Source organism: Acomys russatus, chromosome 16, assembly GCF_903995435.1.
Source record: "Acomys russatus chromosome 16, mAcoRus1.1, whole genome shotgun sequence".
Taxonomy (NCBI): domain Eukaryota; kingdom Metazoa; phylum Chordata; class Mammalia; order Rodentia; family Muridae; genus Acomys; species Acomys russatus.
The window spans coordinates 25,805,193-25,820,371 of NC_067152.1; the positions used below are offsets into that span (position 1 = coordinate 25,805,193).

General features: G+C 45.1%; 1 protein-coding gene across 1 annotated transcript; it reads right to left on the bottom strand.

Annotated features, from left to right (window-relative positions):
* Positions 1 to 1,971: 1,971 nt before the first annotated feature.
* Krt20 (keratin 20) lies at positions 1,972 to 11,522 on the bottom strand. Its single transcript, XM_051157838.1, is given in 9 exon segments — positions 1,972 to 2,340; positions 2,342 to 2,394; positions 3,179 to 3,216; positions 3,880 to 4,100; positions 5,397 to 5,522; positions 5,693 to 5,854; positions 6,200 to 6,356; positions 9,086 to 9,168; positions 11,208 to 11,522. Coding segments are annotated over 9 exon segments (1,200 nt in total). The 3' UTR covers positions 1,972 to 2,295.
* Between the last annotated feature and the right edge of the window lie 3,657 nt (positions 11,523 to 15,179).

The window sequence follows — 15,179 nt, forward strand, 5'->3', positions numbered from 1 at the left end:
GTGTTGTTAGGTGTCTGAGACTGACTGCTAATGAGTAAGGGGGGGAGGGCAGAGGGTCTGTCTGCAGAGGTGCCGCTGTCACGACGATGCTAATTCTGATGTCTGAAACTGTGTCATCCTATGTGTTGGAATGACCAGCTTCCCCTGGGCGTGTGCCCATCAGACAAGGACCAGGGCTGTTTGGGTCCAAGCTTGCATACAAAGTAGAAACAGCTACGAGAGGAACACTCCTCACTTACAGAGAGCTTATGGTAAAACTGGAAGGAGGGACCTATCATCTGGTTCTACATGTGGGTGGGCTGCCCTTTATTTTCTTTCAAAGATTATTTGAAAAACAAACAAACAACTCCCCCAAAACCAGAGATTAGACTAAGAAGTAAGAGGAAGGTAAAAACAAAAACAAAACCCCCCCCAAAACAACAAAAAACACCGCAAACCTCTCCATTTTTTGATATGAAGCTGAGCTAAGAGTCTCAGTTCTACCTCCTGTAACGTTGCCGGTAACAGGTAATTCCAGAGCGTTGCTCTGTTGTTTTTGTCGTTGTAGTCTCTGGTATTTGCCCGTCAAAGCTTCAGACCACTCTGGAATGCATCTTGGCGGGTTTAAAATAATTCACCTCTAAGATTGGTTATGTGTTTAAAAGCAACTTACTAGTTTGACGTGACTTGGAGGGAAAGGCGGGAGGACACGAGAGTGAATTCTGATTCGGCAGAGCAAGAGGACGACAGGGCCTGGGCTCCCGTGCCTGGCTGAGAGGTGCTGCTCGAAGCCTTGTGGACAGTAAGGTGCAGGCGGGGGAGCCTGACAGAGAAGAGCAGCAAAGGACACGTGCCTACCTCAAGAGCGAGTCACAGTCACCTGTCCTTGTGTGCTCTGTTGCTTAAGACAACCCGAGGCTCAGTCTTCCTACGTGCTTGCTAACTGTAATTCTGGGAATCCATTCTTTTTGGTGTGTCTTCATTTATAATTACTAATATGTAATGTGATCTCATGAAGTCCAATCATATGAAAATTTTAGTTATGATATACTGATAGGTTTGTGTGAGTCTATTCTACTTGGTGGCATCACTGTGAGAGTGAAATGAGAGACTATGGGATGTTTATCCCTGGTTAGCTCACAGTAAGTGTTCAATAAATGTTAGTTTTAAGTTAACCGTAGAGCCATCTCCTGTATAATAATAATAAAATCTAAAACCATATTTTTCAGATTCCTATAACAATGTTGAGTCTGACCAACCTACTAGGAAGGAAACAAACAATACGGGGCAGATTAAAGTCACCCGCTAACACGCAGAGAAGTTACTTTTCACTCAAATACATAGGAGGTGAGAATTCAGTCAGTGTCATCTGCTTGTGGCTTCTTTATTTTCCATTTTTCATGTATGTGTATGCACGCTTGCATTTGAGTGGACACGTGTGTGTGTGTGCATGTTCATATGTGTGTGTGTGTGTGTGTGTGTGTGTGTGCATGCACATGGAGACCAAGGCTGGTGTCAGGACTCATCGTCTCCTGGGAATAGTATAAGCTTTGTCTTTGGAGGCGATGTACATGTTCTAGAATTAGTGACAATCATTCTACACGAACTTTGGACTTTGGACATACGTGGGAGCGCTAAGACGCACACGTTACAAAGGTGGATCTCACTGTGTGGCTGTGTCTCATTAAAGCAGCTCTTGAAAAACCATGAGAGCCATTTCATACTCCAGATTCCCCAGATAAAGCGACACTCCATGAGTTGATCAGTTTATTATGACAAGAAGACACAGTCCACCTTCAGTCAAGTCTTGCTCTTAGCTGAGCCCCCATTTCAATTGTTGCTTCGTGCTCTGCTCTTGCTCTGTGTGGCGCTTGTGATTGAAAGGTGTTTTAAATTATTCAAAGAACTACGCTGAGTTGAGAGGCACCAGAGACAACGAGGAAAGGCAAAGACAGATGAAAGGCAACATAAACCCAGTGAGAGTAACTGCCTCTCCGGAGAACCCATGAAAAACAAAACCCAAGCACAGAGATGTTTATTTGCAATTTGCTTGAACTCCTCCACCTGAGAGCTTTAGTATAACTGAACTGGCCTTTTGATGAATGAGCCTTGGAATGAGGATGACAGTGACGATACCTTAAATAGTGTAGTACTCACTGGCCTCAATCTTGCAAGCACTTTACCTCAGAATGAAACATTTATATTCAATTACCGAGACTGATAAACAGACTGCCCTCCCACCTTGTAATCACCACACACTATTGATGCTGTTTTTGTGATGTCCACAGCTGGAGCCACCTCCCTGTTGGCAGCTGGTTACACATTTTCTTCTATTTCCTTGACTTCAGAGGACACGACTTTTGCCATCCACCACTTCTTCCACGACCGTCTTAATCTTCCTGGTTTTCTTGGTATCTGTGTGTGTATGTGTTAGACATCAGAGGTTGATGTAGGCCGATGGCTGTTATACCACTCAACTTTCAATTATTACTACTTTCATTTATTTCCTTTTCCTACCCCCCCCCCAAAAACCCTGGACCAATTCTTTTTCTTATATAATCTTAAGTTGGTTCCTATGTAAAAAAAACCCACAGATTTATTGCTCTCCCCAAATTGCTCTCACCTCAGCTAGAAATAGATTGTCTTGAATGAAATAAAATTGTACATTTTAGTTGGACATTTCCTTCCCAGGATCTGAGGCTGTCTTAACAATAGCACAGGCTAAGAAAATTGCCTTGTCACAGGGAGTACCAAAATCCCCCCTTGGATGGATTTTGTGCCTCCAGTGCAATCTTTTTAGAAGCCTGATGTCTGTGGTTGGTGAGCTAGATGCACTTCCTAAACAAATATGAGGATCTGAGTTCTGGTGTTGAGCCCCATGTTAAAACAACAACAAAAACAAAAACAAAAACCAAGTTATATGTGGCGGTATGCACGATAGACCTTGTTTTCTGACTTCCATATGTGCACTATGGCATGGGCACAGGCATACATGTGTGTGTACACACACACACACACACACACACACACACACACACACACACACACTAAAGAAATAGATAAATAGAAACCTAGCTCCTAACTGTGCAATTTAAAGACCCTCCATTTTTTACTTTCCCTCAGAGACAGACAGCTGCCAGAGAGCTGCTGAGATGCCAGCACTACCCGCGCATGTGCACACACATAGACCACCACTTACCCTTCGTTTCCGGAGTGCTCAGCTGGTACTCTGTAGTTCTGCATTGTCATTTTTTTTTTTGAAGAAAAGAAAAGAAACAGAAAGGCAGCATTATTGCCAGGCCAAAGGCGAGAGCTTCTCTCCTCGCGCTTTTGGTTAAATGTTATTTTCCTATTTCTGCCCCATGGACTGTGCTTACTTCACACTGGGGTACATTTTAGCTTGGAAAACACAGAGTCGAAACCGGCCTGCTTGTCACCTACTAGACATTTCTCTGGTGAGGAATAAAATTAGGATTAGAGGTTCAAATATGTGTCTTCCTCCTGATGCCCTTGGATTTGGGGGTGATGGTGGCTGCTGCCCCAATTCTGTCCATTTACAAACTGGTCCCTGCAGGCCTCCGTGGCCTGTGGTTTAATTCATGAGCAGCCAATGGGACTTGTCAAAATGTCATTGTGCTTCCAAATACACATGCAACCTCAGGATTAATACAAGTGATCGCCGTCATTTGGAGATCCGTCTTCCGACTAAGTCCTGCCCCAAGTCCTCGTTTCAAAGGCTACTGATATTTTGGGTGTTCTGTATGCTCTTTGGTTCTATGTTTTTGTCTCATTGTCATGTGTGTGAAATTGCTTTTGTGCTGGGGATTGCCTTGGCAGGGACTGTGGAAAAGAGTTGCAAACAGACATTGGACACACATTGCAGGGTGCTGAGAGCCTTACATTACGTCTTCTCCTTCCAGAAGGCGGCGGTAGGTGGCGATCTCCTGCTCAAGCAGGGTCTTTATGTCAAGGAGGGTATTGTGTTCTTGGTTCTGGCGTTCTGTGTCAGCCCGGACCTGCTTCAGCTGTGCCTCCAGGGAGCTCAGCATTCCCTGGATGACTGCCAAATGGCTGGCATAACGAGCCTTGGTCTCCTCCAGGGTGCGCTCCAGAGACTCAATCTAGGAGGGCAAAACAGGGAATGCGTTCCTTATTTGCTGGCTTGAAGCAAGCAGCACGATTGTATCTTGAACTCTGGTGCCCCATGTTTGGCCACATCCCCTGGATGGGGAGGCCTGGTGGCACTCAGAGGAAGGATAGCAGGCTACCAAGAAGAGACTTGATACCCTATGAGCATATACAGGGGGAGGAGGTCCCACTCAGTCACCGTCATAGGGGAGGGGAGTAGGGGGAAAGTGGGGGGGCGGAAGGGGAGGGAGGAATGGGAGGATACAAGGAATGGGATAACAATTGAGATGTAATATGAATAAATTAATAAAATATTTTTTAAAAGATTTTTTTTGTTGGTTTTTTTTGTTTGTTTTTTGAGGCCGGGTTTCTCTGGACTCCCTTTGTGTACCAAGCTGGCCTCGAACTCACAGCGATCTGCCTGCTTCTACCTTCCCAGTGCTGGGATTAAAGGCGTGTGCCACCACGCCCAAAAAGGAATTTTTGTAGCTTTCGAACACTACCCTTTTTTTCCCCTAGCTCTTTCATTCTTCCCAGCCTAGCCTCAACCAGCTGGCTACACCTGCCTGCCATCTCTTGGATTTGTTTGTTTGTTTGTTTGTTTGTTTTAAAGCTTTGTGTCTCTTGTTCCCTCAGTGTGATACACTGCCCACATCATCAACATTTACTTCCATGCCCTAGGAGGAGGTCATGCCTGCCATGCCTGGCTGTATGATTCGTGTTGTCAGTGGAGGACTAGGTCTCTCCACCCCTGGGGGCCAAGCTTGACCACGTAACTGTTTGGTTGATGAAATGTACGCAAAACAGACTAGTTTTTTTTTTCCTTCTGAAATTCAACTCGGAAGAGTTGCCCCAGAGCTCAGCTATTTCTCTCTTCTTTCTGTCACATTGATATAACCCAGGCTGATCTGTCTCTTTATTTCTGTCCCTAGAGTCATCTCAGAAATGCGGCCCACATAACTTGCTGCGGGCTGATGGATTTGCTTTGCCTGCAGTGTGTCTGTCTACCCTTTGCCTCCAAGTTAAGGCTCATTTTTGATTTAAGATCTAGGACAAACATGCTTCTCGCTGTGGCATCGTCAAGATCTACTCTTTCCTCTGTGTGTGTGTACAGTCCGTTGCCCATGCCTTGGTTTCTTTCTGCGGTGTAGTTTGTATCAGCTGTTGGACCTGTTTCCTTGACAAGGGGAGAGGTTACGTAGTCCAGGTGGCTGTGCTTTCACAGCTCTGGACACACAGGCCTTCGCCAGCACAGACTAGAGCGAGCAGCGGAGGGCAGAGGCGCTCACCATGCTGATTTCCGACTGAAGGTCAATCTTCAGGTTCTGGTAGGTGCGTCTCATCTCCGTGATGCGGACCTCAGTTCCTTTCAGCTCCTGTGTGTTCACTGTGACATGTTGCTGCAGAGTTTCAGTCTAACATTCCAAGAGTTAAACAAACAAAAAAATATGAGCAGAGAAAGACATAAGAAGAGAGGAAGGGAGGAAGGAAGGCAAGAAAAGGAGAGGGACGAACAGAAAGGAAGACAGACAGAAGGACAAGGGAAAAAAAAAACCCTCCCCTTCTGCCCAGGCTTGAGGGTTACTTGTTTCTCAAACTGTTCTTTGGCCTCTTGAAGGTTCTTCTGCGCCAAGACTTCATATTTCTGTCTCATCTCATTCATGATCTCTGCCAGGTTCAGGCCCGGTGCAGCATCCACCTCCACACTGACGTTGTTGCCTAGCTTCCGGCGAAGGACCTCAACTTCCTACGGGAGAGTGAGGTTCTGACTGAGTTTAGTCTGAAACACATTCTCAGATGGGGGGGGGGGCGGCGGCGATACAATAAACCTTGTGACGTCCTTCATTGGGGGAATGAGTAAAGATGAAAGGAAACAAGAAGAAGGTGTCCTGTGCTCTGGGTGCTGCTTTCTGTTATTTAACTGGGAGTAACCTTATGAAAAGAACTGTCACCACCGCTGCCGCTGCTGCAGTCACTCCTGCCCCTGCCGCCGCCGCCATCTCTTCTTCTTCTTCTTCCTGTTTTCCCTCCTCTCACTTACATTATTGAAGCTGTCTCATCTTTCCCTTAGCCATTCCCACGTATTTCTTACCTCATGATGCTCTTTTTTAAGGAGGGCCAGGTCTTTACTCAGTTCTTCAATCTGAATTTCCAAGTCTGACTTTTCAAGGGTCAGATTATCAAAAACTTTGTTCAAGCCTTGGAGATCAGATTCCACAACCATACGCACCCCCCTCTCGGTCTCAAACCTGGGAATGAATTAAGATGCAGACATAATCAAGTCTTTCTAAAGCCGGTATAGAGGGGGTAAGTTGATACGAGATAGGTAACGTCTGTACTTTATAACAACTTCCTGCACATATTTGTGAAAAAAAGAAATGAGTGAGAGTCTGTGAACCAGGTCATTTCCTCTGTGATATAATCTGTCACTGGGGCTGGAGAAGGTGGCTCAGTAGTTAGGAGCACCGACTACTCTTGCAGAGGTCTCTGGTTCGAGTCCCAGCACCCATATGGTGGCTCATAACCATCTGTATGTAACTCCAGTTCCAGGGGATCTGATGTCTTCTTCTGGTCTTCTGGTCTTTGAGGGCACCAGGCACACACATGATCATAGACGTACATGAAAGCAACATTCTTGTACACATATTATACACAACACACACACACACACACACACACACACACACACACACACAATGTATACATGATTTCTGTTCCTTTGCAGGTTGAAGTAATTTTGAGAAGTTTCTAAATTCATGGTCTGGGGCTGTAGCTGGGTGGTACAGTGTTTGCATACAATAAAGCCCTGGGCTTAATCCCTAGTGCTGTATAAAACACAATAGGTAACAAAGCTAAAAGCCCAAATCAAACCAACAACAAAAGTTAAAAAAAAAAAAAAAAGTCCAAATCAAGCAAACAACTACTCCCAACACTCCAGAAACTAGCAACCCCCAAAATGTAAAATTCATAGGGTGACATTATTATTATTATTATTATTATTATTATTATTATTATTATTATTATTATTAATCATTTTGTAAACAGATGCATCCAGTCATCTTAGCCATTTCTTTTTCTCTGCAGCCTTCTATCAAAGACACAAATTAAAACACACCAAAGCAAACAAAGTGATAACCCAGAAACTCGTGTTCAAGGATCTCACTGCTCGACCTTCAGGTCTGACTTTTGACCTCCTCCTTTTCAGTCTCCGTCAGCGTCAGAGCACTGCCCTGCTAAGCTGCAGTGTCACTGGTGTGGACACATGCTGCGGGACCAGAAGCCCTGGGGTCCATCAGCTTGGAGGGAACACTATCATATGAGTGCATCCAAGGTGAACACAGTTTGAAGGGTATTAATCATAGGTTGGTTCTGGCTCGTTGGTTGGCTGGCTGAGACTGGGGAACACCAGCACTCTGGAAGGCACAGGAGTCCTCCATGGATTCTGGCTGTCATGTGGGAGCCACATGTCTCCTTGGGGTGATTCTGTGGAGGGTCACCCAGGGGAAGACATGTGGGCCTCACATCACAGAAGAGCATTTGGGGAGAAATGAAGTCCCGGGCTGTTTTGTTATTACTCTGAATGATAGAATTAGGTTTAGCAGATCAAAAGGCAGAAGCAAGGTAACTAAGAAAGAATATTTTAGTAACCATGGCTGATCAACCAGAACCATGGCAGTTACTGGGAGGTGTTCAGAAACAATGGTGGATAAGCAAATCTTAACAGCCCAGGAGAGAGATGTGTGTCCCCAAGTGCTGGACAGGGTCACATAGCTTCTAAAAGCCCTAGGCTCCAAGATTCTGAAATCATGAAATAGAAGTTATATAACTCAGTAATACACCCATCTGAGTGTGATGAAAACCACACTCAGGACTGGTGAGACGGTGCAGTAGGCATAGGTGCTTGCTGTCAAACGTGACATCTGGAGTTCTATCCGTGGACCTTGTGTGATGAAAGGAGAGAACTGATGCCTCTGCCCTTCACATATGTGTCCTCCGACCTTCACATGTGTGTCCTCTGACTTTCACGTGTGTGTCCTCTGACCTTCACATGTGTGTCCTCTGACCTTCACATGTGTGTCCTCTGACCTTCACATGTGTGTCCTCTGACCTTCACATGTGTGTCCTCTGACCTTCACATGTGTGTCCTCTGACCTTCACATGTGTGTCCTCTGACCTTCACATGTGTGTCCTCTGACCTTCACGTGTGTGTCCTCTGACCTTCACGTGTGTGTCCTCTGACCTTCACATGTGTGTAGTGGCATGCTCTCTCTTTCTCTCCTCTCCTTTTTCTTCTTCTTCATGCCTCCCCAAACACACATAAATGCTAAATAAATAAAAAACCTACTAAAATGATTTCTTTTACAGAAAAATTGCCCACAGTGCTGGGTGTGGTAGTAGACACCTGTAATCGCAGAGCTTTAGAGGCAAAGTCAGGAGAATGCTGACTTTGGTACCGGCTTGGACTACACAGCAAGGCTATACCTCAAAAACAGAAACCCCAAAAACCCACCTAACACACACACATGCACACACACACACACACACACACACACACACACACACACCCCACCCTAACACATACCCCAACATACACACACACCAACACAATACATACATACCAACACAATACACATACCAACACACACACACAAACACACATACACAATGTACCAACACACACACATACACACACACCAACACATACATACACACACACTTACACCCCCCAACAACCCTCAAAACACATAACACAATACACACACACCAACACATACAATAACCCCCAACACACACAACACAATACACATATACATACCAACACAATACACTCATACAACACAATACACACACACACTCCAATCCCCCCAGCAACCCCCAACACACACAACACACACACCAACACACACAACATAATACATACACACACACACACACACACACACACACACACACTTTTGCCATGGTTTAGAGAACCTACTTCAGTCTGAAGTCCTCCATAGCCAGCTTAGCATTGTCAATTTTCAGGACGCATCGGGCATTTTGTGTTTGAGCTTCTTTAATCTGGAAAATGCAAGAGAAAGAAAGACTGACATTTCACCTGGGCAGGAGTTTAAAACGATATTATTTGTCCTCAGAGACAACTGTAATTGCATCGACAGGGATATCCATCTATTTCAAGACTGTCCATGTGAGCGTAAGCAAGAGGAACAAAGACACAGGTACTCAGGTCATAGAGATGAAACAGGACTTTGGGGTTGATCCACTTTCTTTGTGATTGTATGAAATAAAAGTTGAACTCAACACATCACACACACACAAACACACAAACACATATACACACATTTTTTTTTATCATGGTTTAGAGAGCCTACTTCAATCTGAAGTCCTCCACAGTCAGCGTAGCATTGCCAATCTCTGTTTCTCTCTCTGTCTCTGTCTCTCTGTCTCTGTCTCTCTCTGTCCATCTCTCTCTCTCTGAATGTTCATATGCACAGGCATATACACGTGGAGGTCAGAGGACAATCTTGCATGTTACTCCTTAAGGGCTGTCTTGTCTACCTTTTTGGAGGGGGGTGAGGCAGGGTCTCTCATTGCCCTGGAACTCGCCAAGTAGGCCAGGCTGGCTGAGCAGCAAACCCCAGGGATCTGCCTGGCCCCCTCCTTCCGACACCGGCAGTACAAGCACACACCTTCGTCCTCTAGTTTTGTTTTCTAGCCTGAGCTCAGGTTCTTGTGTTTCAAGGTAAACACTGTATCCTTTAAGGTGCATGTAGATTGGAAGTCTACTTCTAGAAGGCATGAGAACGACACATCTCTTTCTGTGACTATTCCTGGAGAGAGGTCCCTGGACAGGCTTCCAGCTAGTGGGTACCAATGGCTGTGCCTAAGTGTCAGAGACAATCGCCGAGTCAGTTCAGAAGCATGAGTTGGTGAACAACCGGCTTATTTTGAAGTAAGCCCTCAGACACGCCCTGCTGACGGGAAGGGCAGCGTAACCATCACAGCCTCATGAGCAGATGGTTTCTGTGAAGGTTGAGCCAAGCTGCACGGATGCCTATAATACAGCTCCAGAGCAGGGGCCCACTGGCAAGTCAAAGTCCTTCGCTCTGAAGGGGTAATGATTTTAAAATTTACACAAAACTGAAAGGGACGCTATCCTGGATTAGATAAGAATGCTGAAGCAATGCCAACGGTGTGGGCTGTGCTCGACACCTTCAGTCAGGAGCAAAGTCTCCCACATTTGCCCCACTGGGTTTATAAAAAAGAGAGCCCCACCTTCCTTGGATGACCCAGGAGCAGATTGTGATATGACAGCAATAAACTTGAATTGGGGGCAATAGAACATTTTATTATTATAGAGGTGCATTATAAAAATGCTTGGTAATGGTGAGGAGATAATTAAATAAGACATTAAAACAAATCCAGGTATCACAACTGTGCATGGTAACAGATATCTAACTCCAGTGCTAAGGAGGTGCAGGCAGGAGGATGGTGAGGTCCAGACTAGCCTGGGATACAGTGAGATATTGTATGAAAAATCATTCTATCCATCCACCCACCCACCCACCCTACCAACTTATCCATCCATCCACCCACCCACCTATCACCCACCCATCTATCAATCAATACAGATACCATTAATATCTGTATTCTGCCTCCATCCTGAACCCTTTTATTATTTATGCGGATTGTAGGTTAATACTTATTATAATAGTCATATAAACGAAAGGAGAAAAATCTCTCTAAATTGATTTGAGTCTCCAAAGTTAGTAAACTCACATAAAAACCCTTGCAGTTCCTTGAAAAATAACATTATTCACCATGAAGAATCTCATCATGACAAAGACATAGACCAGTTTCGGATGATAGAATTATCACATTTTGTGGCTATTAGGTTGACGTTTTCGAAAAAGTGTGAGTTAAACTCATCCTGTTTACAGGATGAACTACGTCTAGACACAGGATAAAATACATTTTTTTTTTTCATTTCTGAATTTCAGCCTAACTGCTTCAGGTGTTTGAACTCACCTAGCATACATCCCTCTAAATCTGTTATGCAATGAAGCAGCAAGGTAGGAAACACGGGCTCCGTGACTCACCTGATTCTGCAGCTCTTTGATTTGCATGTAGTAGGGACTATAGTCCCGGACGGTGCTTGGCACGTTGGTTTCGTACCACTGCTTGATCTGCACTTCAAGACTGGTGTTGGATTGCTCCAGAGAGCGCACTTTTTCTAGATAGTTTGCCAACCTGTCATTGAGGTTCTGCATAGCCAGCTTCTCATTGCCACCTAACAGGTCTCCTCTGGTGGCGAGATCATTTTCATAGCTCGCTACGGCTCTGGAGACAGAGATGCGAGTGCCATGGCCTCCAGCCCCACCATAGACGCTGGGTGTAGCCCCCAGGTGCCTCATGCTCCCCTTCCTATACACGGAGCCCACTTGGGCTGAGTGCTTGGCCTTGTGAGGAGGAGCTCCTACGACTGAACTCCGTCTGGGATCCTGGGAGGCAGCACCTGTAGCCTGAAGTTGGGGAGCAGCCTGTCTGCCTCCTGGTGTGGTGTGTCTGACTTTTTATAGAGCTCAAGAGAGGCTCCTCCTCTGCTACCATGTCACCTCAGAAATGCCACAGTCCACCTTTCTACCTCCCCTCCACTTCTTCTGTAAAGCAATATGTTTCTTTCTATTCCAGAAAGAACTACTAGAGGCTCTTCTTAAAGGCCTCTCTGGGGCTGGGGGTGGGCTGATTTCTTTATTTTTATTTTTTTAATAAACAGAGGTAACAGAAAGAATGAGGAAGGGGTGTTCCTTCAGGCCTTGCACCTGCCCCGGCAGGTTTTTTTCATCCCTGTATACAAATAAAGAACATTCACAATCTATATGAATAATTTAGGCGTTGAAGAAGACAGCGATGGGACCATCATGGCAAGTCACACTGGTGAGAAAAGACAGTGGCTTCTTTGAATGATGAATTGCTTTTTCAGAACCTCTGAGTTATGCTTTTAAAAAAATAATTAGCTTTTCAGTTTATCCTTTGTTTGGAATTTACATTTTTCATCTATTGAGATATCTTGAATGAAGCGGGGTGTGCTGGTGCACACCCGTGATTCCAGCACTCGGGAAGCAGAGGCAGGAGGATCACTACAAGTTTGAGGACAGCCTGGTTTAAGTAAGGAGTTCCGGCCTAGCCCAGTGTAGCATAATAACACAGTGCTGTGTAATAACCTTGTCTCAAAGTGCGTCGCATGCATGTAACAAGGCACACAGGGTGTGAGGACTGAATACGGCGAATATGTGAATATGTATAGGTGGACGGTGGATCAGTTGAATTTGGAGTTTTTAAGAAAATATTTTAATACTAGTTTTAGATTGTTTCATATATGCATACAATGTATCTTGATAATACCTACTCTGGCTTCCCTCTCCAACTACCCCAGAAGCTCCCAACGCATATCCCATCTGACGTCATGCTGCTGGTATGCTTGTGGGTGCGGGGGCCATCCATTTACTGTGGAGTGAGCAACCTGTCAGTGGTCATAGTTCCTTTTCCTGGCTCCTAGCAGTTCATAACTGTCAAGAGCTCCTAGGTACAGATGGGGCCTCAAGAGACCCTCCTGAGTTTTTTTCTTTTTCCTTTTTTTTTTTTTTTAGATCTAACTTATTATAAAAACTTGGCAAATATTTTTAAAATACTAGTATCTAATGGTTGAAAGTGCTTTTAAAAACTTAAATAATTGAGAAACCTCAGTTTTTATATGTGACATGTTGCACGCAGGAGCCTGCCTCCCCTGTCTGGGGCCAGCTAGACACTACCTTAAGATGCCTTTGGCTTCTACCATCTTGATGCCGCAGGAGCTGCCTCCGGGGACCCCTGAGGGATCCAGCTGCAGAAGCTTGCTCCTCCTCGCAGATTCCTGCACTCAGGGCAAAGTGTTTCCCTGAGAAGGAAGGCTGCAGGTGGCCACAGGGACTCACGTCTAACTTTCCTGGGGCCACCAATACAAGAGGGCAATTATTTATGGGCCTTGGCCACTTGGTCTATTGATTTGTTTGAATAGAAACATTCCTTCCAGAGGCTGAGCCTGGTTCTATGCAGGAGGCTTTGCTGCTTCCTCCACGCACACATGTGGGCACCGTCTCACCAGTGGGGAGCTGATGGTAAACAGTTCCCATTCTCTGAGGTTGGCCCGATGAGCTTCCTGCCAGGGTCCCTTTTATTCAGACTTCTGACTGAAAATGCCTCCTCCCTTGAAATGCCTGTGCCATTTCTTCAAATCAAATTAATTAGAAGGGATTGGAAAAGTCACAGGAAGCACACAAGTAACTCCCATCTTAATACTTTATGACTGGAGCATGATTAAAGCAAGCAAGCAAGCAAGCACGTGCACACACACAAAAGGAAACAAATCTGGGATCTGCTTGGTTCTTTTTCCAATTAGCTTTCTTCTAAAATAAAGTTCAGATTGTATTGCTTCTGCCTTTTTGTTGTTGTTTTGGTTTTTTTCCCAAGATGGGGTTTCTCTGTGTAGCCTTTGACTGTCCTGGACTCACTTTGTAGACCAGGCTGGCCTTGAACTCACAGAGATCCGCCTGCCTCTGCCTCCAAAGGGCTGGGATTTTAGGTGTGCGCCATCGTGCCTGGCGTGTTTCTGTCTTATGAATAACATACCTTCAAGTAATAAATTGTGCTATATTTTATCTCAGTAATAAATTTTATGACAGAAAAGCTACACAAAGTTAAAAACTGACGAAGTTAACCCCGCTTTAGGGACTGTGTAGGCAGCTCGTGCACTGTTATCTAGTGATAAGCTCCTCAGCTAATCCTCCCCAAGTGCTCGCCACCAATGGCTGAACAAGCAGCAAGCAGAACTTGGTGTTCGTTAGGGTCATAAATCAATTTATTACTAGAGGTCACAGCTGAAATGTGCAGTTAGTAAGCTTTTAGAGACACATAGATTGTGTGTGTGTGTGTGTGTGTAGTGTGTGTGTGTGTGTGTAAATGCGGTTTTTGGTAATGGAGTAGGAGAGAAAGTTGTTTGGTTAAAGCCATTGGAAAATTATACCATTAAAACTGTACAAACTTTGAGGTGAGTCTCCGTTGAGCACATATTAGTGCATACCCTGAAGATGTTTAAAAGCGCCATTTAAATGCAGTCAGTGCTGAGTATGGGGCTGAGGTGTCCTCCAAGGGCCCCTGTGTGGAAGGCTTGGCCCCTGGTCTGAGGTACTACTGGGAGATGGTGGAACCTTCAGAAGTTGGCGTGCAATGGAAGAGAGGCGCATCCCCAGGGTCGTGGTTTTGAAGGGGATGCTTGGATCCTGCTCTTTCTCTCTTCCCTTCCTGGCTGCTGTGCTGAGAAGGGTACCTCTAACAGTCACCCCTCCCGTGACGCAGCATGTCACTGCAGGCCCAGACCACTGGTGCCGGCTGGCTTTGGACAAAAACCTCTGAAATCATGAGCTAGGACAAACCTTTCCTCTAAGCCATTTACCTCAGGCATTTGCCACGGTAGCAGAAGGCCAGCCGGCACAGCCCTGCAAAAGGAAGGAATATAAACACAGCTGTCAATCATAATTTGTATTCTCTTCTCCAGCACAACTCTTGCTTATGATTGGGCTCACTTATATTTAAGTCAGAGTTTTTAAAAATCCAATTTTTAATTGTTTGAAGAAATAACTTCACATAGTATTCTACCCACTGTTGCACAATATTTATAGATTTTTGATGTTTTAAATTTGAGCTAAAATCTGGTACAAGGAGGCAATAGTGTTGAGGCTCTGCCATCTGATCCACTAATCGGTTTGAGTAGAAGCATTCTGACTGGAGCCTCCATCTGCTTCTGCCCAGGAGCACTTTGTATACGGCACTGGGTCCCTCTGGCAGGGTGGTCTAGCTTATGAGGGGAGTGCAGGAAACAAAGCTCCTGTTTCAGGGGCAGCCATATTTTTGAATAATATCAGAGATCGAGTAAAGTCTTATTTATACATTTAGGTACACATTTAGAGTCCAGGCTGCTTGGTGATTGTCTGTAATAGATACTCACTAGATTCCAACTTCCTGTGTGTGTGACT